This window comes from Vulpes lagopus, chromosome 1, assembly GCF_018345385.1.
Source record: "Vulpes lagopus strain Blue_001 chromosome 1, ASM1834538v1, whole genome shotgun sequence".
NCBI lineage: Eukaryota > Metazoa > Chordata > Mammalia > Carnivora > Canidae > Vulpes > Vulpes lagopus.
In genome coordinates, this window is record NC_054824.1 from 138713103 (window position 1) to 138738242 (window position 25140).

At 36.1% G+C, this 25140-nt stretch overlaps 1 protein-coding gene across 2 annotated transcripts in view; it reads right to left on the minus strand.

The window, feature by feature from the left end:
• The window catches only part of SYT4 (synaptotagmin 4), a 247903-nt gene that overhangs the window by 9002 nt on the left and 213761 nt on the right, over positions 1-25140 (minus strand). Inside the window, exon 1 of one of the 2 annotated variants that reach the window (XM_041725876.1) lies at positions 817-1090. The exons of the other annotated variant lie outside the window; for it this stretch is intronic. Coding sequence (XP_041581810.1) covers positions 817-850 — 34 coding nt within the window. The 5' untranslated portion in view covers positions 851-1090. Of the gene's footprint in view, positions 1-816; positions 1091-25140 lie in introns of those variants that run through there. 2 annotated transcript variants of the gene reach the window in all.

The following is a 25140-nucleotide window of genomic DNA, read 5'->3' on the forward strand; positions in this document are numbered from 1 at the left end:
AAAACATGATTCCTAATTCTACTTTCCAGTACCTTTTAGTTAAGTGTTCGACCTGCAACACTTCCCTCATCTCTCTGGGCTTTGGTTACTTCACCTGCGAAATGCAATGGACCAAGCTAGTTCATTCCAAATATCACTTTAACCCTAGCATCATAGGATTCTGTGTCTTCCACTAGCAACACATTTCAAGGATACAAGAAAAACAGCAGAGAAAAACAACCTTACGTTACACTCTGTAATAAAATATATATATACAGATTATATATATAATTTTATATATATGTGTGTGTGTGTGTGTGTGTGTGTGTGTGTATATCCCAAACTACCAACATACAAGTTGCTTTCTACCGAGATCAAACCCTTATGTAATCACAGAAACATTGGCTTCTCCTGGTAAGTTAAATACAGATTTACCTACCAATAAAAACCACCTACGGAATTAATGGAACCCACAGCAAACAACAGACCCCTTTCCTTTACTTAGCGCGTGCTGCAATTTACAGAGCTGCCTGAACGTTTCGGAACTTCTTGGATGTAAAATCCCTGTAGCAAGCAGAAGGCAATCTTAAGGAGAAAGACAGCAAGGAAGGGGGAAACAACAGAGATAAGCCACGATTGCCCCTTTACAGTTCTCATTTTCTTTTCAGATTACCTAGGAAATCCATATTCAACATCCCCTGGAAAAACATCATCATCATCATCATCATCATCATCATCATCATCAACAACAACAACAACAACAACAACAACAACGAAACAGCCCACCCTGGAGTATTCAAGACACCACCGCAGTCCTAAGTTGGGTAACTTGCTTACCAAATTCTTCCCGGCTGGTAGTGATCGGAGCCATTTTTCTTGCTGCGTGCTCTGTCCGAGGTGCTGAACGGAAAACTCCCTGGCTTGGTTCCCTTGCCTGGATGTGAGGCGCCGGCTTCCCCGAGCGCTGCAAACAACGGCGCAGAGCCCAGAGGACCTGTGCCCTGAACGGGAGCAGGCAGAGAGGGAGGTCCACCCGCCCTCGCCCAGTGATTTGCCACCCCTGTTCCTGTTTTGGCTCTTCTGAGAAGCTCGTCTCTGAGACTCTAGACGTGGCTGAAACCCGAATTGACGCAATCCTGACGCTACAGGGTTGAAATCAGCACCTGCCCTCCTCCCCTCCACCCTCCAAGCCTCTCCTCTCCTTCTTTCTTCCTCCCTTCTCCCCTGAGGATTCAACACATACTCATCAATTATTTTAACTGTTGGACTACTGGAGATTAGCTTTGCTATTCTGGGGCGGGGGGCAGGAGGGGGGCTCACAGGCACATGGTGATGAGCCCCCAAACTCATTCTTGTCAGTTTCTAATACAAAATCTTCTGATCATCAAGATGAGTAAAAATGTGCCTGTGAGTTATCAGAATAATGCGATTTACAGGGATGATTTAGGCTAAGAGTCAGAAGACAGAAATGTCTGCATCAAATGAACATTGTGACATGCAGGAATACGTTTCTTGCTTTCTAAATTTTTCTTTGATATGTTATACCTACGTTAGAAAAGAATCCACTGCGCATTAATCCATTTGAAATAAGATAACAGTTTTCCCTCTATAATCACTTATTTTCTAATAAATAGTCTAAACATTTTGCTGATGCTGTTGCTCCATCTGTCTGTCAGTTCTCTTCCCTTTAATATCTGACATTTGACCAGTTGAAGTACTTAGGAACAGATGGGAATAATCCCTTCTGTATTCTGACTCACTCTCAGTTATGACTTTTGCATATAATGAGACTGCTCCTGGAATGGCATTTCTGGTTAAAAGCCTTGACTTCTAACAGGATTGTGCAAAATAATAACAAGAATCAGACCAAAATTAAAAATTAATGAAATTGATGATTATTGGTCATTTTGTTAGGAAAACATTTTTTTCTGAATGGATGATATTTCTGGGTTTGAAGAACTGGAGAATATAGGGTGTCAGGATCTGATTAATTTTAATCTGAAGAGTATTCCTTTTAAAACAAATGTTTAGCAATTTTCCAAAGGAGAGAACTCAGGTTGTAACTTCAACTGTCAATTATTGCTCCGCAAAGAATTCTTTTGCTCTGGAGCTCAGTGAGCAAATGACATTCAGTATGTGCTGGGATGGGGGAGGACGGGGGCACTGAGTGGCTCCCAGAAAGCTACTACATAAGTGACAGGTTCCTGCACATTGGTGAGCAGTCACCCTGAGCGTCAGGATTGTGTCTGGGGGAAAATTAGCTTCAGTCTTTTGCATCATGGAAAATTTTATAAACCAAAGTCCTTTTCTTTCCCTTTCTACTGTTCCCACATACTTGGCATTTTAACAGTCTTCTAACAGATTTTTTAAAACCCTATATTGTCATGCTATGAAAACATAAACTAATTTACTATGCTTAATTTTTTTTCCATTGGCAGAACCTGTGTTTTGTGTCCTTATCTTTTCATTTCATTCAGATTACTTGCTTCCTCAGTTATGCATGAACCTAGTGGGATTGTCCCTAGGAATAGACATTCATTAGATGAAAGTGGTATTTATTTTGATTCATATACCACAGGTAAACAAAATATATGGTGTGAGGCTTACTAGAATATGTGTTTCCTGGCTAAGTTATTGCTAACATATGGTTAAACTCATTTGTTGTAAATGTAAGTACCTTATTTGTATGTTTTATATAAATTAGTATCTCATTAATTTTGCTTCAGGTGGCAAAATGCTGTCATCTAAAATCTGTCTAGACTGTTTAAACTCTCTTTCTACAGAACCCCATCCCACCCTGGGCTGTCTCATTTCTAAGGGCACATTGTGATAAAATTACCTCTTGCCCAGAGCTAATGCTTTTGTGAAGATAGTAACTGTTTCATTGCTTGCTTTAAAACCAAACTGAAATAAATGTTATTAATTAAAATGTCAGAGGTTTCCCTCATTTTCATTTGATGAATAGCATATTATTTATTATCCAATCTCTTTATACAAGCCTCTCCCGGCACCAGATGAGGAATGGGAAGATGATCCAACACACAGGAAAAACCTGTAAGTTTCTTATGTTTAAGATTCATACCCTACCACATTATTACATTGTTCTCGTTCAATTCAGCAAACAAGTAATCAATTCACTGACGTGAACAATACCATTCTAGCTGCAGAGACTTGGGAGGAGGGGTTGTTGCTAGGTAACCACCTTTTTGCCACCCAAAACACACAGCCTCAAACAAGTTCCCGCCCTGGGAAACAGACCATTCTGTACAAGTGGCAGTGTTTACTTCAGAAGGATTCGTTGACTGTTGAAATAGTTCAGTATTTATCCTACTTTATTTTGGATTCCAATTACAAATATCTATACGTACTTTGAGAAAAAATGAACAGAACACTTGAGTTCTGTTGGGTTTTAAGAAATCTAGTTGAACTTAAGACTACTGATGATTCATTATATGATTATTTCCAGTCATTTTATTCATTAAAAAAAAAAAAAATTAAACTCGGAGCAGCCTGGGTGGCTCAGCAGTTTAGCACTGCCTTCCACCCAGGACATGATCCTGGAGTCCCAGGCTGAGTCCCACCTTGGGCTCCCTGCATGGGGCCTGCTTCTCCCTCTGCCTGTGTCTCTGCCTCTCTAGCTCTGTGTGTCTCTCATGAATAAATAAAATCTTTTTTAAAAAAGTAAACTCTATATATAGTTTGATTGATAAAGCTTCTATAGCTTTTTAATTAACATTGTCTATATTTTCTCTGGCCCCTTACTTAAAAGTAGTATTGTTGGGTGTGCTTAGGATCTTCTGCTAGGCAAAAGAAAATTTCAAAAGGTTTTGAAAATGTTGCAGTGATCTTCAGTAATCTTTAGTAATACCCAGATTAGTGATACAAAGGCATTTTACTGGTATGTGGGTGGAGTGGAATGAAGTATCTGATAATGGATAATGGATAATTGTTTTAATGTTCCATATCATTCTATTAAGAATGCTAGCTCTGATGTTAATGGAAAAAATTTATGTTACAAGTACACCCAATTCGAAATCCTGCAAGAAAAATGCTTTCCCAAGTGGTATCACAAAAATCCTTTCATGATGAGCCATTTCTTCATTTGTTTTTCTCCAACATATTCAGTATTTACTTTGTGACTACCTAAATTAGTCTTTGATGGTTCCTGATTGCAATACTCATTGGCCCAAACCACGAAATAGCTCATCATCACCTTCTTTTCTTCTTTCAATGCACAATTATCAAACATGCATTAACTCTTAGGTTTTTGTTTAAGTAGGGGATTTATATTGTCAAGATGATAAAAATGATCCCTGCCCTAATGACGCTTACTGACTAAAGAAGGAATGGACAGCTTTTCCTCTAGAACTGAGAAAAATAGATGATAATTACAATTATATTTCTTTCACCTGTTATTTCCTATCAGGCAAGATTGGTCAGCAGTACCATTTTCTTACACCATATGCAAAAATAAATCCCAAATGGATTAAAGACCTAATGTGAGAACTGAAACCATAAAAGTCCTAGAAGAAAGCACAGGCAGCAACTTCTCTGACATCAGCCATAGCAACTTTTTTTTCTGAGGCAAGGGAAACAAAAGCAAAATTAAAGTATTGGGACTATATCAAAATAAAAAGTTCTACACAGTGGAAGAAGCAGTCAACAAAACTGAAGGGCAATCTATAGAATAGAAGAAGATATCTGCAAATGGCATATCTAATAAAGAGTTAATATCCAAAATATTTAAAGAACTTAGAAAACTCAACACCCTAAAACTAAATAATCCAATTAAAAATGGGTAGAATACATGAATAGATATTTCTGCAAAGAAGACATACAGATGGCCAACAGACACATGAAGAGTTGCTCATCATCACTTACCATCAGGGAAATGCAAATCAAAACTATAATGCTATATCACTTCACATCTCTCAGAATGGCTAAAATCAAAAACACAAGAAACAACAGGTGTTGGCATGGATACAGGAGAAAAGGAACCCTCTTGCACTGTTGGTGGGAATGCAAACTGGTGCAGTCACTGTGGAAAACAATATGGAGATTTCTCAATAAGTTAAAAATAGAACTACCCTATAATCCAGTAATCACACTATTATGTATTTACCCAAAGAATACAAAAACATTTATTCAAAGAGATACATACACCCTTATTTTATAGAAGTATTATTTATAATAGCCAAGATATAGAAGCAGCCCAAAATTGATGAATAGATAAAAAATATATGGGATATGTATACAATGCAAATATTCAGCAATGGAAAAGAATGAAATATTGCAATTTGCAAAGATATGGATGGAGCAGGAGATATAATGGTAAGCAAAATAATTCAGTCAGAGAAAGACAAATAGCCATGATTTCACTCTTCTGGAATTTAGGAAACAAAACAAATGAGCAAAAGGAAAAAGAGAGAGAGAGAGAGAGAGAAACAAGAAACAGATTATTAATTATAAAGAACAAATTGATGATTGTAAGTGGGGAGATGGGTGGGAGGATGTGTTAAATAGGTGATGAGGATTAAGAAATGCAATTGTGATGAGTGAGCCCTGGGTAATATATGGAATTGCTGAATCACTATACTGTATCCCTGAACTAATATAACACTGTGTTAACTAACTGGAATTAAAATTAAATTTTAAAAAAAGAAAAAAGATTGGTTAGCAATACTCCACAGCTATTCAGTCTGTCATTATTGACCCTTTTCTTCATAATTGTAAATTCATTATTATTGTTGAGTCAGATTGCATTCTTCCATTTTCTGTGTTTCTCCACATTTCTCTCCTTTAAGAGTCAGCTAAAGTTTCATTATACAATGAAGTTTCTGACTTATCAGTACTCAAGGATTCATTCTGATTTCAATTCTTATAGCACTAGCTCTACTGAAATCCTTTAAGTCAGCTTGACATATTATTGGCTATAAACCAATAATTCCCAAAAAGATAAATCAAAGGCCTCCATCAATGTTCACTCCAAATAATCCACAAAGTTCCCATTTGTTCATGATCTTCTTTGCACCAAATTTTTCATGACTCCTGACTTAATTTTATTTTTACACTCCAGGCTTGTTTTTACATTGTGGTCTTTGAAGTGACTTCTCTAATTCTTGGGTCTTGGCCCTCTAACAAGAATTGGACCTGGAACCATTTTAGAAGCTTGTCCTATTTCAGTTCACCTTGAAGATATTTCTTGTTAGCTCCTCAAAACACATTTGTCCTCCCATTCCCAATCTATTCTTTTTTTTTAAGATTTATTTATTTTTATTTGATAGAGAAAGAGTAGGTGGGAGAAGGGGCAAAGGGAAAGAATCTTCAAGCAGACTCCCCTTTGAGCATGGAGCTTATGTGAAGTTCGATCCTATGAGCCATGAAATCATTTACTGAGCTGAAACCAAGAGCTGGTCACTCAACCAACTGAGCCACTCAGGTGCTCCTCCAATCTATTATTCTTAAGTCAGACTTCTCTTAGCCTTCCATTAACAATAAAACTTGGGATATCTTATGTTTAGGGGAAGTGTGGGAGCAGCAGAATTATACTAAATTTTTCAAATGAAATAGTAGAGATTTAAAAATGTCTTATTACTTAATAATTAAACATATATTTATTTTCAAAATATAAAAATAAACACTGGTACAACTGACAAACATTAATATCTAATAAATCATTAGATAGTATATATTCTAATAAAAAAATAGCCATAAAACACAACAGGCAGCTAGGACAAAACTAAAATGATTATCAACAACAACAAAAAAATAAGTAAAATTTAATTATTTAAGTAAGCATAGAAAATTTACAAACTCCAAGATAAATGGTTTCGTAGTTAGTTAAAAAATAAAGTCTAACAGTATATTGCTCATAGTAAAAGTACCAGACAATGACTACAAAATTAAAATAATAGAATGTGTCATGATTTTAAAAAATACAGAGATGAGGGGCATCTAGGTGGCTCAGTTGATTAAGGGGCCAACTCTTGATTTTAGGTCAGGTCATGATGTCAGAGACCTAGGATTGAGCCCTGCATAGGCTCTGTGCTCAGTGGGGAGTCTGCTCAAGGATCCTTTCCGTCTCTGTCTCTCTTTCTGTTTCTCCTCCTGCTCATGCACTCTCTCAAAGAAATAAATAAATCTGTAAAAAATATGGAGATTAAAAAATTAAATTTAAAAAAAAAAATTAAATTTAAGTTAAAAAGTCAAGAAAAAACATCAAAAGGAAGAAAATATGCAACTTATATTGATACAAGTGTATACTGACAATAAAAAGGCAACAGTTCTTAAGGCTTATGTTCCAAATAACCTTTCAACAAATACATAAAGCAAAACTGTGATAAGTGCTGAAGAAAAATAAACAGAAGCATAACTTTTTAACAGACATTATAATCATTTCTTTTAGGCTTTTACAGGTCATCATAATTCCAGGTTTAGACCACTTATCTAAGGTGGGTCAGTTTTACTTACAGTGCCTTTTTAAACCATAAATAAATAATTTTTAAAGCATACAAATTCTTGGAAAGAAGGGAAAATTTCTCAATTATTTAATGCAGCATTACCGATATTTTTTTAAAAAGCGAGACAATACTAAAATATATAATGTTTCATTAAAAGTATGGGCTTAAGCATCAGTACCAAGTAATTTTCAATGATGATATATTAGAATATCATTTAAAGAAGTAAATAATTTTATGTGTATATACAATCATTCCATCATCCCCTCATTAGCACATATACATCACAAATTCTCATAAAGGACCATGAGGTGATATGTATGTTATTATACACTGTTTGTAGTAGCAGGGAGTTGAAGGCAACATGTGAATGTCCATCAAAATGTGAATGAATATATAAATCGTGTTGAAAGCAAATTATGTCATATTATCCTGGAGTTAAAAGCAGTAACCTCTACTAACTGTATATACATATATATACATGTACACACACATGCATACATACATATACAAACTACTTATATACATAAATATATCTTATAAAATACTGAATAAAAGGTTATATTAAAATATCATTTATGCAAAATAAACACACATAAATATCACTACACATTTTCAAAAATAAAAAACAGACTTTTTTTCAGGCTCTAATGGATTCATTTGTAGCAGACCTGCCAAGAATAATTAGAAAATCCACATAAAATCTGTTTTAAAAAGTTTGTTTTAAGGCATTTATGAATTGACGAAGCAATTAAAGCTTCAAGGGCCAAAATGTAAGTGAAACAGCAGAGAGATAAGCTGATATTCTGCAAGTCACTTTTCCTCTCAGGAAATTGGCCGATTCTTAAAAATCGGTAAGAAACTGAGCTAAGAAACAGAAAAACAAACAGATTTTTTGGCATTCTCACAAGACTGGAAAGGCAATAATTATAGTTAGGGAAAGCCTAGACAGTGAGGAGAAAAGTGGCTGAGATCCTGGAAAGGAAGGAGGTACAGAGAAAGCTCCTGCACTGAGTGATTTTACACCCAAGACACATGCTCAGTTCTTCAGCTTTGCAGGCAAGAGGCTTAGAACCTAAGCAGAAAACTGCTGAAAAACAAAACTATGGTTTCAGTTGACTCCTGGGGCTGAGGAGACCAAAACTATGCCTTATTATTCATCAATGGAAAGATCTTTAGTTATCACCATAGGCTTTAGTTGGAAGCACTGAAGAACTACATCAAGATGAGAAGATAAATCAGCAGTAGAATGAGCCCTACAGAACTAGAACCCAGGTTCCATTCAACTTACTTCCTAAAAGGATTAATGTGATGTATTCCCCCACAAAGTAGCCCATACCAGAGGATGTTTGAACCCAAACTAAAGAAGATAATATCATATAGAGCTGCTATAACTTTTCATATATAATATGCTTCATTTAATTAAAAAAAATCAAGTCTAATGAGAAACTGAACCAGGGAGAAAATGCATAATTCTAAAAAAAAAAGGTCCATAGATTAGTGACATATATAATGGTCATTAAACTTTTGATAAAAGAGATTATAAGATATTTACTAGAGAACTAGAATTTATAAGACTCAGACTAACATTCTAGAACTGAAAAATAGAGTTTTTTGAAAATAATAAATGAATGGGTATAATGAACAGAAGACTAAATAGAGTAGTAGAGAAGATTAATAAAGCAGAAGAACAGTTAATAAATAATGTCCAGACTGAAGTACAGGGCACTAAAAGTATAGAAAATTCAGAAAACAGCTTCACAGATAAATGGGACATGATAAAAGGTAATAGCATACATAATTGTCATCTGGCAACTTAGGTAGAAGTAATGTTTCAAGAGAAAATAATGGAATTTCCCAACCCAAAGAAAAATATCAACTCATATATTTGAAAAGTATTGAGAAATCCAAGCAAAGGTAATAGGCAGAAAACCACATAGTGCATCATGGTTAAACAACATCATAGTGTATCATAGTTAAACAAAAGACAAAGAGAAAACTAGAAAGCAATCAGAAAATACAATATACTACCTTCAAAGAGCAGCAGTTAAGACTCATCTAATGTCTCATTAGGGATGACATGTCTGAAGACAATAACTCTAAAATGATGAAAGAGAACAATTGTCAATCTAGAATTTTATATCAGCAAAACTCAAGGTGAATGAAAGAAATTTCTAGAAAAGCAGATGAGAGAATTCATTGACAGTAAATGTTAACTAAATGAGAGAAAATGATCACTGACCAAAACAGAAATGTCAAAAAAAAAAAAAAAAGAACATAGAAAAGGGTCAATATATGTCTAAATGTAAATGAATATTCACAGCTTAAAATAGTAAAAACCTACTGTGGTATCCAAAAGATTGTAGAACAGAATGATGGCTAACAATGATTCAGAGGCTAAAAGGAAGTAAATTGAGTTCCATTGTTTTAAAATCTGGGAAATGGTAAAAGGAATAATTTGTTATCCAGGGAAACTCTGAACAAGGAGCAGGGGGAGAAATGGTGTATTTAAGAAGTTAACAAATGCCCAAAAGCTAAAAGAAAAAAGAAAAGAGAGAAAAAAGAAAAAACCTGTTTCTACAAATGATATTTTGGAGGATACTTACTCAAAGATCCCAGTAATTACGTTAACTAAAATTAACTAAATATTACTATTTTTTTTAAGATTTTAAAAATTTTATTCATAAGAGACACACAGAGAGAGGCAGAGACATAGGGAGAGGGAGAAGCAGGCTCCCTGTGGGGAGCCTGATGCAGAATTTGATCCCAGGGCCCCAAGATCACAATGTGAGCCAAAGGCAGACGCTCAACCACTGAGCCACTTAGGTGCTCCTAAATACTACTATTAAAAAAGGGATAAAATATTGTCAGACTGGAGGAAAAGATAAAAACCCAATGCACCAAATCTATGTCACTTACAAGAGACAAACTTTAAAAGACAGAAAGCATCAAAGTAAAAGAATAATAAACATATGTCTCCTATACACCAGCCAAAAGAAAGCTGTAACATTTATTTTTCTGATATATAAATCAGATAAGTAGACTTTTAAGTCAGACAAAAGGGCATTAGGAGAGATAATAAAGGATATTTTAAAATGAGATATCTGTAATTTAATCGGGAAGATAAACTTCTAAATTCATATGTGCTCATTAATATAGCTTCAGATTGAAAGAGAAATAGAGAGATCCACATCATTGAGGAAAATTTTTCCAAGTCTTTCTCATATCTGATAGAAGTAGACAACAGATCAATACAGAAACACAGTATCTAAATGAATTAATAAAGCTGAGCTAATTATCAAATGCCATACTTAGTATTCTTTACAAGTGAATATAAAATATGTAATAAAATTGACCATAAGGCAGCCATAAAACAAGTTTCAAAACATCTCAAAGGACAGACAGAAGTAATTTATTTTGCTCTCTAACCACAGAAGAATTAAGCAAGAAATTAGTAGAAAAAACTATCTGGAAAAAAATCTATTGTTTCAATAATAAGCAAGCCCCTTATAAATAGCCCACAGGTCACAGGAGAAATCTCAATAGAAATAAGAAAAAAATGTGAACTGAATGACAATTACATTTAAAAAAATAAAAAAGAGATAAAATCTTTTTATAGACCAAAAATGGTCATAGCAGCATTATTTGCAGTAGCCAAAAACTGAGACTGGATTCAATAAATAAATATATATGTTAGAATATTATCCAGAAATGAAAAAGAACAAAATGTGGCTGTAGGTAACCAAGATGAATCTCATAAATATAACGTTTAATGAGAGAAATCAGACTAGAAAGATTACACGATAAGATCCACTTATTTAAACTTCAAAAAAAAATTAGAAAAACATATCAGTGTTAATAGAAGTCGTTTGATGATTTTCTCTGGAGGAGGTGATAACTGAGATGGAACACAGTGCAGATTTCTGTGGGGTTAATAATCCCTATCTTGATCTGGATAGTAGTGACCATGTTTTTTGGATTTTTGGTTTTTTTAATTCATTGAGTTGCTCAGTAATATTTGTGTACTCTTCTGTATATATATTATGTGTGTGTCTTTAAGTTTGCTACATTATTTTACAAGGGTAAATTATTTTCAAGGACATGTACAAACACATTAGGTTAGATATCAAAGTAAGTGCATATGAGGGAGGAAAATATCACTGGTAATTGGACATAGAACAGAAAAAAAATTAAATTAGAGATGGACTGTATCTAATTTATGATGCAACTATACTTTTTTTCCCCTCGAGTTGAGGATTCTTCTGACCTTTAACTTTCCAAGTATCTACTCAGTTTGGATCCTATCTCACAAAGACCTTCACTTCCCCTATGGATTTACAGTAACATATCAGTTCTACGCTATTTCCTACACAGGTACAGATATTATAGAAATAGGTGGTATGAACCTGAAAGTACTAGGAATCAGCTCTGCATAAAGATTACATAAAGAAAATGTTTATGAAATGTGAACTTCTTGAACTTCTACATAAAATGAATGTGCATTTTAAATGTTCTTCCTATGGTCTCCGCATTACCAAAAGAAATGAACAAGATAAAAGTCACACATTTCACCTGGTGACCCTAGAAAGTCCACAGCATGTGGAGTTTGATTATGTATATAATTCAGTTAGGGGTGAAGTTCAGAGAGCTGGAACCATTATGTAGCATCAGACAGGAGGGATAAGAATTGTATGATTTAGAATTCCATGACCTTAAACTTTCTTCCAGTTATTCAATGCTGAGAAACAATCCCCTCAGTTCAACAGGTGAGCTTCTGCCTTTGGCTCAGGTCATGATCCTGGAGTATGGGGATCTAGTCCCACATCAGGCTTTTTGCAGGGAGCATGCTTCTCACTCTGCCTGTGTCTGCCTCTCTCTGTGCCTCGTGAATAAATAAAATCTTAAAAAAAGACAGAGAGAGAGAAAGAATCCACTACCCCAGAGGCATTAGCTCAAATTCTCACATTACTGGACCCATTCTGCACTGAGTACTGCTTGCAAAGCCAAAAGACTGGATATAGCAATACACATGTCCAGAATAAAAAAAAACTGAAGGTGAAACGTCTTTGACATTGTCATCCTTGCTTATGCAAACTTTCTTTACCTTACAGCATTCACTTCTTCACCAATTTAGTATTCATCTGCTTATCTATTTTTCCCCTCTCCCTTCACAAACACATGCCTTTCCTCAGGTGAAAAATTAATAATTATCACTCATAGCATACTTCGAAATAAAATCCTTTTGTGACATCTCTTGAGGAGATAGGTTTTTAAATACTTATATCTATAAATAAAACCAAAGATGCTTCTTTACTCAAGGAAGTTAATAAAGGTGTGAAAAAACAACTGCCCGCTACCCAAGCTTCTAAAAATCACATAATTCAATGTAATCATGTAAAATCGATGTAATTATGCTGTTTTGTCTCTCTTCACAGTTTATCTTTTCTTAGGAAGCAGAACACATACCTGAGCAATACTGGGAAAATTAAGATCAAGTTTTAATGGTATTGACTTAATTGGCAAGGAAGAAAAAAGACAAGAAATTGAGAAGTTTAACTTAGAAAATCATTTGATACCCAACAGAGTATCCATCATCTGGAGAAAGTTACTGTCAATGATAGTTTAGTAAGTTTTTTAGGGTTCCTGGACTCAATTTCCTTGTGGATGCGGTGGGGTCTCACACACACACACACAGCCAAGCAATCCTCAGATCCCAGCCAGGTGTTGGAGAATTTAAATCAATTCTGAAATTATCCACCTGGAGATGATAACAGATTCCATAGATTAATGGGATCATCCTCCCTCCACCTACTTCTTCAGATGCTTGTCACTCCTGACACACTGGCTACAGACTGAAGTTTCCTCCTTAGAGTCTTTTAATTTGCTAGGGAGGTTCACAGAACTCAGGGGAACCTATTTACCACTTCATTAAAGAATATGATAAAGAACACAAATCAATAGCCAGATAAAGAGATATGTAGGGTGAAATATAAGGAAAGGACAAGGAGCTTCCTTCCATGTGCTCTCCAGGTGCTCCACTGTCCCAGATCTCCGCATGTCCACCCACCCAGAAGCCTTCCAAGCCCAGTCCTTTTGGGTTTCTACAGTGGCTTCATTGCATCACCATGCTTGACTAAGCCATTGGCCACTGGCTGATTCAACCTCTAGCTCCTCTTTCTTCCCCAGAGTTTCAATCCTCTTAATCACATGATTGGTCCTCCTGGCAACCAGCCCCTGCCCATTATATCTCAATAAATCAAATAGTAACAACTAAAATGTTATATTTTTAGAAGACAGAGCACAATGACACAGTTAGAAATTGCTAAAATTAATTTAGTCTAGTTTGTATATTTTCCTGTCCCCCTCATTTTACAGGAATCCTTATTTTTAAATCAATGTATAACTTTAATTAACTTTTGGCATCAAACCACAGTTAGCCCATTTGATGAGCAGTCTTGGCTCTCAGAACTGCTGATTAGTTCCACTGAAGTTCTAGAAAATTATGAAATGTCATCAAAACATCTAAAGTTAAACTGTTATTAATGCCCAGGAGGTAGCATGGGCCAAGAAACAAATAAACAAATGAAGAAAAAGGAAAAACAAGAAAAAAGAAAAAAACAGAGGAAATAGTGAAGGGTTAGAAAAATGGAAGAAAGGAAAGCAAGAATGTAGGAGAAAGAAAAAAGTTAGGCAGAGACGTGAGTGAGGAAGGAAGGAAGGAAGGAAGGTAGAGAGGAGAGGGAGGAGGGAGAAAAAGAATTTCTTTTTGAATGGAGAAATTAAAATATATCTAATTTAGTAGTCTACCAGCAAATGATTGATTAGTAGTCACAGAAATATGCTTCTCTTTGACTCCTGTTATTATTCTCTGTTTCCTCTGTCTCCTCCTTTTGTCTGTTTTTTTATCTGGGCTTTGTTTTCTTTATGGCTATTTTTAAACTTAACATTTTAAATTATCACACAGCAAAATTATTTTTTTCTTTTCACGTATGTTTCTATGAACTTTAACACACATGTAGATTCATATAACCACTACCACTATTTTTTTTAAAGATTTTATTTATTTATTCATGATAGTCACACACAGAGAGAGAGAGACAGAGAGAGGCAGAGACACAGGCAGAGGGAGAAGCAGGCTCCACGCAGGGAGCCCGACGTGGGACTCGATCCCAGGTCTCCAGGATCGCGCCCTGGGCCAAAGGCAGGCGCCAAACCACTGCGCCACCCAGGGATCCCACCACTACCACTATTAAGCTACAGTCTGCCACTCCAAAAAACCTCCTTGTGCTGTATATTTATTGTTATATCTCCCCACCAAGTATAAACCTTGGCAACCATTACTATAGTTTTATCTTTTTGATAATTACATCTAAATGGGTCAAATAGTATGTACAATGGCCTTCTTTCACTCAGCATAGCATCTTTTGAGAATCATCCAAGCTGTTGCATGTTTTAATAGTTCGATCCTTTTTATTGCGGAGTGGTATTCAATTTTATGGATGAACCACAGGTCGTCAGTAACCCAATGAAGGACATTTGGGTCATTTTCAGTTTTTGTCTGTCATAAAGAAGACTGCTAGAAACAATCATATTCAGGATTTTGTATAAATTATTTTTTATTTCTCTAGAGTAAATATCCAGGAGTTGGGTAGATGGGTCTTATGGTAAGTTTATTTCATTTGATAGGAAACTGCCAAACCATTTTCCAAAGTTAAATGTTCCATTTTTTTGCATTTTAATCAGTAATGCATGTGTTCCAGTTGCTCTTTATCAACAGTTAGTAGTATTAGCATTTTAAAAAAAATTTAGTCTTTGTATTAGATATGTAAAGGGTGTAGAGATATTGTACCTTGGTTTTAATTTACATTTCCCTACTGGCTAATGATATTGAGGATTTTTTCATGTGTTTACGTCCTTTTAGGTGGAGTGTCTGTTGTTAAAAGGTAAACTGAGGCACACATTTTCAAGAGTTTATTTGAGCACACCTCAGTTGTCAGATTGGGCAGCAGCAAACAAAAAGATGGTGAGGAATGCTCCACCAATAGGAGCGAGGGGCAAATTTGGTATAGAGAGGAAGAGGAAGCAAAGCAAATCAACTATTTAATTGGCTATAGGTTAAGTGGTGGTTAATGTGGGAAAGCCAAATTGGCTGTTTCTGATTGGATGCTCTTAAGTTTCACTTTCTTGGCCTCTAGTGTACTGACTCGGCTTGGGTTTCGGTTTGCTTACACAGGCTATTAAGACATAAGAGACTCTCCAGTCTACTGGCCTCCTTTGGTTAATTACTTTACCACTGTCCAAGTACTTTACTTACTTTTTAAAATTGGGTTGTTAGCTTTGTTATTGCTGAGTTTTGAGATTTCTTTGTATATTTTGGTATATATGTTATTTGTAATGTATACAATATAAATAATCATAATGTATATTATGTATATAATCTGTATGATTTACATATATGTTCTATGAATCTGAAGCTTGTCTATGCATTCTACTGACAGAGCCTTTGGCAAAGCAAAGCATTTTAGTTTTGAAAAGTATAATTCATGTTTTTTTAACAATAAGATTTATGTTGAGCTTCACTTTTGTTTACATGTGGATTACCAATTTGTTGAAACTATTGGTAATCCTAATTTGTTGGATTACCAACAATAATTTGTTGAAAAGATTGTTCTTTCTCCTTGAATTTAACACTATTTATTGAAAAGATTTTTCTTTCTTCTATGAATTACTTTTGTACTTTTTTTGTCAAGATCAAATGACCCTATTTACATGGGTTTATTTTGAACTCTATTATATTCCATTGATCTATGTATCTATTTGCCAAAATCACATCATAGTTATTTCTACAGCTTTCTAGTAAGTTTTAAATTTTGGTAGTAGTGGGCCCCTGCAAGGACCAAAGCTAAGACGATGAATTAAACTGAATAGTAGAAAAGTGTATATTCCAGTGAAGAAGGTTAAAAATATCATCAAAGAATCACAATAATATGCAATAAGTTTTTTAAAAAAAAACAGACATACATATTTACTCATCCTAACCCAGTGATCATTTGAAAATATTTTTATGTTTTCAAGGGGTAAGGAGTATCTGTGAAAAGTAATTTTAAATGGCTCTAACTCCTTCATAAGAGTAAGTAAATTTTATTTTACTCTATTCCCCAAACTCAGTCACTCATGAATTATGCCTTTCCTGACCAGAGATTATCAACCTATAACAGCTAGTCTTCAAGCTATTATTAGCATTACCTGGAGTGGTCTCAAATTTGGGTTCAGTTATCACCGAAGTTCATGCTCTATGAATTCAGAGTCCATGCTCACTTCTAGAATTGTAAGCCTTTGCTAGACTCCTCTCATCTCCATTTATGGAGTTAACATGAGAACCAACATATATCTGTTGAGCATCCACAGAGATAAAGATACATTTCAGGAAGTGTGGAGTAATAGATGAAAAGCATAATGATGGTCCTTGACTTTGGGGAACTGTCATTCTTTTTTTTTTTTTTTTAAAGGTTTTATTTATTTATTCATAGACACACAGAGAGAGGCAGAGGGAGAGGCAGAGGGAGATGCAGGCTCCATGCAGGGAGCCCCATGTGGGACTCGATCCCAGGTCTCCAGGATCACACCCAGGCTGCAGGCGGCGCCAAACCGCTGCACCACCCGGGCTGCCCGGGAACTGTCATTCTAACAAAAGTGCTACCAGAAGGAATCCGGTTCTATAAGCTTCTCCTCCTGGTTTTGTATTTTCATCTTTTAATATTTAATATTGTTTTCTTTTTTTTAAAATTTTTTTATTTTTATTTATTTATGATAGGCACACAGTGAGAGAGAGAGAGAGGCAGAGACATAGGCAGAGGGAGAAGCAGGCTCCATGCACCGGGAGCCTGATGTGGGATTCGATCCCGAGTCTCCAGGATCACGCCTTGGGCCAAAGGCAGGTGCCAAACCGCTGCGCCACCCAGGGATCCCTAATATTGTTTTCTACTAAGCTTTTTCTAAAGTTTCTCTTTTGTTCCTGTCCTCAAAAAATATATGACAGAGTTACAAGGTATTGAGAGCAATTCTGAGACCTGTTTTCACAGTGACATCCCTCTACCAGATAATCAGATTAAGACAGTAATACTTAAGGGTGGTCCTTGGTATAAAAATAAAAAAAATTTAAAATTTATCTTCAGCATTTTCTGATTCACTTTTGACTTTTCCTCTTTCCTTTTTCATCTTTCAAGCATCTGAAACTCTCAGAACTTACCACATGGCACCCCCACCAGGAAAATAATTTACCTACAGCCCAAATTTGGCTTCCCCTTCACTTTTCTCACTTTTATTTAATCTTTTTGGACTTTTCCCATCCTTGCTAGAACTTACCTGATTGATTAGATTCAATTCAGTATTGAGTCATAATGGCCTTCTGTGGTTATCCCTCTTAGGTACTATTTATAATTCAATAGCTATGGTATTTGCAAAACCACATAAAGAAGTAAGCAACATGAGCCTTGTATGGAAAAGTTGGAAAAACTTCTGAGTGCTTTAGTGGGGGACATTATATACAACATCACGTTGGCAACTCTTTGCTATAAGGATCATCCCTGTCTTGATAACTTCCTGAATCTCTTTTTCAGTTGACTTTTCTCTGTGATTATAAAAGAGGATATATGTTTTTTTCTGTGTCATGATACTTTGAAGTGATTGTGCAACTAGAAAAAAACTCAATGAATCCTGAAAACAAAGTTTTTTTCAAGGAGGCAAGGATTAAAGCCATTTTTCTTTGTTGCCTTGGCAATATCTTCAATAACTCTGGAGTCAAAACTAAAACCTGAGAACAGATAACTGATAATAAATAATGTTTTCTTATCTGCCTGGGCAGCAGCTTACATATATAAAGTGGTTCCTTGTATTTGGGCATGTACACAAGCTGCATTTTCTCTTCTCAAGTCTCTGTAGCTTTAGTTATAATCATGCAATCTTTGTGTCATGTTTATGGTTCCTTGTGATGTTGTGATGTTTGCCTTAGTCTACTTCGTGTCAGTATTTTTTTTATTTTAATTTTTATTTATTTATGATAGTCACACAGAGAGAGAGAGAGAGAGGCAGAGACACAGGCAGAGGGAGAAGCAGGCTCCATGCACCGGGAGCCCGATGTGGGATTCGATCCTGGGTCTCCAGGATCGCGCCCTGGGCCAAAGGCAGGCGCCAAACCGCTGCACCACCCAGGGATTCCTTCGTGTCAGTATTTACTGGGGTTTCACTCTGAAGCACAATGTTAGAAAAAATAAAACTATGTTCTTTTATTTTTCTATATCACTAAACTTGGTATAGATGGCACTTCTGTATCATACTTGAACTCTTCTGTAACATGTACAACCTACTGTGTTTCTTGCCTATTCTTGCTAATTTTTTTTTGTTTTAGTTTAGGTGTATTTTTTTATAACTCATAAAATATACATCATTATATTAAAATTTTTACACTGCTATTGTCTTGGCAATACTTCAAAACCATGGGTAAGTAATCTAAAATGATCTAATATTTATGTCGAAACCTAACATGCTTATTTGTGACTGTATCAACCTAAAATAACAACATCATTAACATTGTTTCATGAACATTAGTGAAAATTTCCAAAAAACAAAACCTGAACATTGTCATTCTAACTCTTGGGTAGGAAGAGTTTGAAAAGACTACAGAGGACAGTGGTAAATGTAATATTTACCTCTAAATGAAGCAGAAAAGGGGTAATATACAATGGTTAGAGTAGGCTTCAACATGAAATTGATATAATTCCATTCCTTGATAAACCTTACTACTGAATCTAATTGATATTTTTGTGAGAATAATAGATCTATTGTTTAGATAGTGATATTAAGGCACAGCATGAAAAGTATAAGGGTTTTCCCTTTTGTAGCCTACCTATACAAGTATACTCTTAGAAATGAATTCCACAGATGTTGATGGAACTAATAAGCCTCTGAAGCCATACAGGGGGAAAAAAAAACTAAAGCAAAAAATTGAGTAAATTGGACTTTGTTTATACTGAATACATTTTTGTTAATCTTTTGACCTTGTTGAGGTAATGTGCCCTGTTGCTGTACTGTTGCTCTCCTCTGCAACCTGGCACAGGCGCTCTGGTAGCAAAACAAAGTGATGAAGAAGAAAGGAAAATAAACCAATTGTGACATATACAACTTACTGCAAAGTGTTTGGAACCCCTAAAAGACAAAAATTCTTGTGAAAGTGTCTGAGGCACTAAGAAAGGATTATCTGTTCTTTATGTATCTGATATACTGTAATTTCCCACATATTTCTAATCAGTTGAGTAATACTGGGACACAATAGTTTTCAAAGCAGTTAACAATTAAGCAGTAAGAACATTGCTTCATTTATCTATTTTTATAAAGAACGGTGTCCTTCCACTTCTGATATAAATGTTTTTATTATTTATTGTCCCCTCAAGTGAGTGAACACATGACTCATAACTGAGATAGTTCTTTATACATGTGGCATCATCTGATGGCTTTGATTGAGGATGATGATGCAGAATGTGTAAAGTGTCTACATTAGTCAATGGATCTGCAGGAGAAATGACTGGAAATGAGTGAATCATCAAGTGCAACTTCTGGCTTCTATGAGCAACTTCAGTTCCCATTTGCATTAATGCAGCTTCCTCTCAAGTAGCTGCGGATTTTATTAAGATAATAGAATTATATAATTTTAGAGCTGTAAGAGACTTCAGAGATCTTTGTACCATCTTCTTTAAAATCTTGGTGAGGACAGGGGTGCCTGGATGGCTCACAGTTTTTTGAGCATCTCACTCTTGTTTTTGGCTCAGGTGGTGATCTAAGGATTGTGGGACTGAGCCCCACGTTGGGCTCCTTGCTCAGCAGGGAGGCTGCTCAAGATCCTCTCTCCCTGTCCTTCTCCCTCTGCCCTTCCTCCAGCTCATGTGCACGTGTGAGCTCTCACTCTCTTTCACATAAATCTTAAAAAATCAAATCAAATCAAATCAAATCAAATCTTGGTGAGGACACAAATACCATGATCATAAAGAGTTTGGGTAAATAAACGATCACACAGCATGGTAGTATCCAGTTTGAACCACACTTTTTTTTTTTTAATCAACCCATTTTTATCTCCTTTCAAAATAACTTTTTCAGTTTCTGTGTTTGATAAATTCAACGCAGTTCATCCATCTCTTCTACTGATAAACATCAAGGAAGTGGAAACAAGTTTAAGTTATGTTATTCTGTTTAAAGTTCTAAGAAAGTGCTGAAAAAAATTATTTTCTTCATTTTTAAGATACATGAATCTACTTTTCCTGGTTATGTACTTCAGAATTGTTAGACCTAAGTCAGACCTATATCTACTTCAGAAAAATAGATATAGTCTATAATTAATGTATAATATTACAAAAGGAAAAATAAAATCTATTTCCTACATGATGAAAGTCAACTGGAAGAACCCAAACCTCTGCATGATGCTCCATTAAAAACTGTCCCCATTATCATCTAAAATTAAAATCCTCCTTCTGGTTACAAGCATTCTCATTGCTTCTCTGTGTGCATTGATATTTATGGATCAATATGTAATTTAGTATCAGTATGTTTAATCATAATCAGCCAGAGTGCTGTGTTTAGTTGAACCTACAAAATGTACTATAATGATTCTAAAATGTTTAATTTAAGAATCACTGCCTCTGTGCATATGAATCAGAGACCTGTATTTAATTATTGATAGCAATTAGTACACAGAAGCAGACAAACACCATCTGGTGGTAGAAATGGTTCTATAGCTGTACCCTTTTCACTCCTGGTTTTAAAATAATGCATTGTTGACTATGTTCCCCTAGATGAGAAAATTGGTTTTCTTTCTATACCCCAACTACTGGAATCTCTGTCACTTTAAACCCCATGTTATCAACAGCCATTGTTCTCTGAGCTAAGATAAAACTATCAAAACTATGGGGTGGTCAACTGGGTTCGGTTGTCATAGTCAGACTTAAGTAAAAATGTTCAGTAAGAATTCCTCATTCTGTATGCATCTTATGAATAATAATAGGAGTGATGTTAAAGTGGTTAAACTTCAAGGTCAAACATTCAGAACAAACAGCAATGCTTGAATAAAACCACAGCAAATGCCAAATTAACTAATTAGGTGTTATTTTACTCAGACAAGAACAGGTGTACATGTTTATGCATGTATGTGAGCCTGTGTGTGTCTGTTGCTGTCTGGCTTAGGTAGATGGACTTCTACCTAATGAAATTTAAGGAAGTATTTGAAATAAGGATAGAGGAAACTACCAGGTCTGCTCTTAAAGGGACCCACCACTGTCATCTCACTTTAGTACCTTTTGATCCTTCAGAACCACTGCTTAAATCTCACTTAACAAGATGCCACCAGGGCCCCAGAGTTGACTCTTCTTTCTTCCTTTTTCTGTTTAATCCAACCTTTGTAACCTGTGATGCACGAGGCACCAAACTGAGCTATATGTATATATATCCTGTCAGCCCTCAGGGCAGCCATGCTGGATCTAAGACAGCCCATGTCTTGGTAGCCCCTCCAGCATCAAATGACCTCATCTAGGACTCCTCAGACCAGATTTCACTACAAGGTCCCCACTAAAATAGGCGTACTGAGTAAAATCAGATTGCTATTCCATCTCACTGAGCATAGTGCAGCCAGGAGGAGGTGCTGTCACACCAATGCCTACTTCAGCAGCCAGTGACAAAGTGACAAGGTGTCTAACAGTCTTTTATGGGAAGGGTGCCTAAGGAACTGCTGGGAGAACTTGTGGGCCTGGTGTAAAGAGTACTACACCCAGGTCAAAGTGCAACTGGGATGGAAGATGAAGGCTTGGGAAGAGTCCCAGGCTGAGATCCTAAGTCTCTGACTATACCTAATTTGGTTCTGTCTTCACGTATATTGGCTACTTCTAGCCATTTGAAGCATATATGTTCTAAGCTGAAGTCCAAGCTGGAGGATAAAAATCAGTAAAAGCAAACAAGAATTACCTTAAAAGTCTAATGAGGTGAAGAAGAATGTAGAAGCAGGAAGTTTCAAGGTATATTATACCTCCGGGCAATTTGTCCATTCACAAGGGGGTTCCAGTCTCATGGGAAGAGGGGCATGCAGGAGACCCAAAAGCCCCACCCAAGTTATTGAGCGATCAGTATAAGACACTAGTCTGATGGGACCCCTGGGTGGCTCAGTGGTTGAGCGTCTGCCTTTGGCTCAGGGCATGATCCTGGGGTCCTGGGATCAAGTCCCGCATCAGGCTCCTTGCACAGAGCTTGCTTCTCCCTCTGCTTATGTCTCTGCCTATGTCTCTGCCTCTCTCTATGTGTCTCTCATGAATAAATAAATAAAATCTTAAAAAGAAAAAAAAAAAGATAGTAGTCTGAAAGGAAGTCTGGCACAGCAGGAAGAGTGCTTGAGAATTTCCAGAGAGTGGGAAGAAATCAAGGCCCAATTAGGTTTCTGGCCTAGTCTAGGCAATTTAGACCACATGCCACAAAGCTAAGGGGTCCTATGGCAATGTCTCAGGGGCCACTTATAAGGGTAGTAGTTAAGCAAGGAAAATCTGGGCACCTCAAACCAGGTATTACCTATTTTATTTATTCTGCATAGTAGGTACCTTTTATCTATTAGGCAGAGCAGATGTCCATGAAAGATTTCATTTGAAGAAAGAGCTCACTCATTACAAAAGCCTCTAAAAAAATACTTGACTAGTCTACAAAGGTGATAGGAATGCAGCATCTCAGAAGCCAGATCTGGGCCCTATTCTAGTGAGTAGCATGATCACCTCCAAACATTGATGTAATATGTAGGCTTCTGCTGCTCTTGTGACAGATTCAGGAATGGAGGTAGCCTCTGCAGAAGTGGCTGTCTAGGAAAGACAAGAGCAAGGGGATAGATAGGGGCTGTTGAGATAAACAGGCACTCCTAGAGGCAGTGCAAAATAATGGATGGGTTGGGTACATGGGCTGGTGGCTACTGTGCCCTCAGGAACTAAGGCTGTAGAACAGACTCCTATGAACTACCTCTGCCAGATGCAGGGGATCTGATCAGATTCTGATTCTACAAGTAAAGTTACATGGGTTCTTTATTCAGTCTACTGACTTAATTCAATTTCCGTGAAGAGGTTAAAAACATCACAGATCACTGTACTATTTTCTTTATACATCGTCCCTGAACTATAGATAATTGTAGCTGCAGCTGTTCATGAAATATTCATTTATTCAAACAGGGCTTAAGAAAAGTCAAGACCAATAACATATTTGCAATGGGGCAAATATGTTCAAAAGGTCACCCATGTAGTATCCCCAAAAAAATATCCTGGTAGAGGATCTAAAGAGATAGTAATTTTTATCATACAAAAATAACACATTGAGCCAGACTCTTGCTGCTAGGAAGAAATTCTAATTATATTTTTCCAAAAAGATGCCAAAAAATGAATGTATTCTTATATCATAAAAACAAGGCCTTTTTGGTAACCTTTGCATTTCATGGCAAGACCCCCTCTACCTAAATAATTTGCACAACTTCCTACTACAGTAATCATGTAGGGGTGGGGGTTTAAAGGATTTGTTTTAATGTCCAGGAAATATCTTTTTGAAATTGTATCAGGTTTTTTATTCAATTCCTGGCCCTTTCCTCCCTGACTCCAGAAGATTCCTTTAAAGTTCTAATTGCCTCAGGAAGGGGTTCATAAGCAGGTTGATGGAAAGTAAAAAGGTGATTTATCTAATTAGAAGTATGGTAATTCATATGAGCAATTAAAGTCAGAAATTATTAGGAAAAAGAATTCTACCTCAAGACAGTAATATAAAAAGCTTGTGCAAATTTCTAGACTATCAGCCTGCCTTATGGAACTGGGATTTGCCAGCACTACAATTGTACACAGTAGCCTCCTGTCTCCTAAATGGTACAATTTTGGGAGTACTGTCAGTGGATTTTGGTAAATCACCAAGATGACAACACAGGTTGTTCCTGACTTCACTCCCTTCACAAGAAACCAATTAACAACTACTCAACAAGAAGATATCACTGAGAGAGTCTTTGAACACAAGGGGAGCTGAAGCACCCCCACCGCACCACTGCCCCCTGCCCCAGGTCAGTGCAGTACACACAGAAAGGGCTTTCCTGGGCCTTCAGTTCTTTCCAGTAGGAAAAAAAGAACCATGGAGGGTACAGCCAGTCTTCTCAGTACTGTGGGTTATAGCCGGTGTCACATCCTATTCCCATCCTCAGAGCTCAAAGAGTTGCCTCACTCACCAGTCATTAGGGAAATGCACATGTTAGTCATATTTTAGAATGTCTATCATCTAAAGGATAAGAGATAACAATTGTAATATAGATGTGAAGAAAAGGGAACCCTTGTGCATTGTTGGTAAGATTATAAATTGGTACAGTCACTATGGAAAACAGTATGGAGGATCCTTGAAAAATTACAAATAGAACTACATATGGTCCAGCAATTCCCCTTCTGAGAATATATCCAAAGGAAATGAAATTGCTTACTCAAAAAGATATCTGCATCCCCATATTCATAGAAGTATTATTTATAGTAGACAGAGCATGGAAACAACCTGTGTCCATCTATGGTTGAATAGATAAAGAAGTTATGATATATGCATCATACACATACATATACACATACATATACTATATATGCCACAACTTCCTTACCCATTTATACTATTTTATATTGAT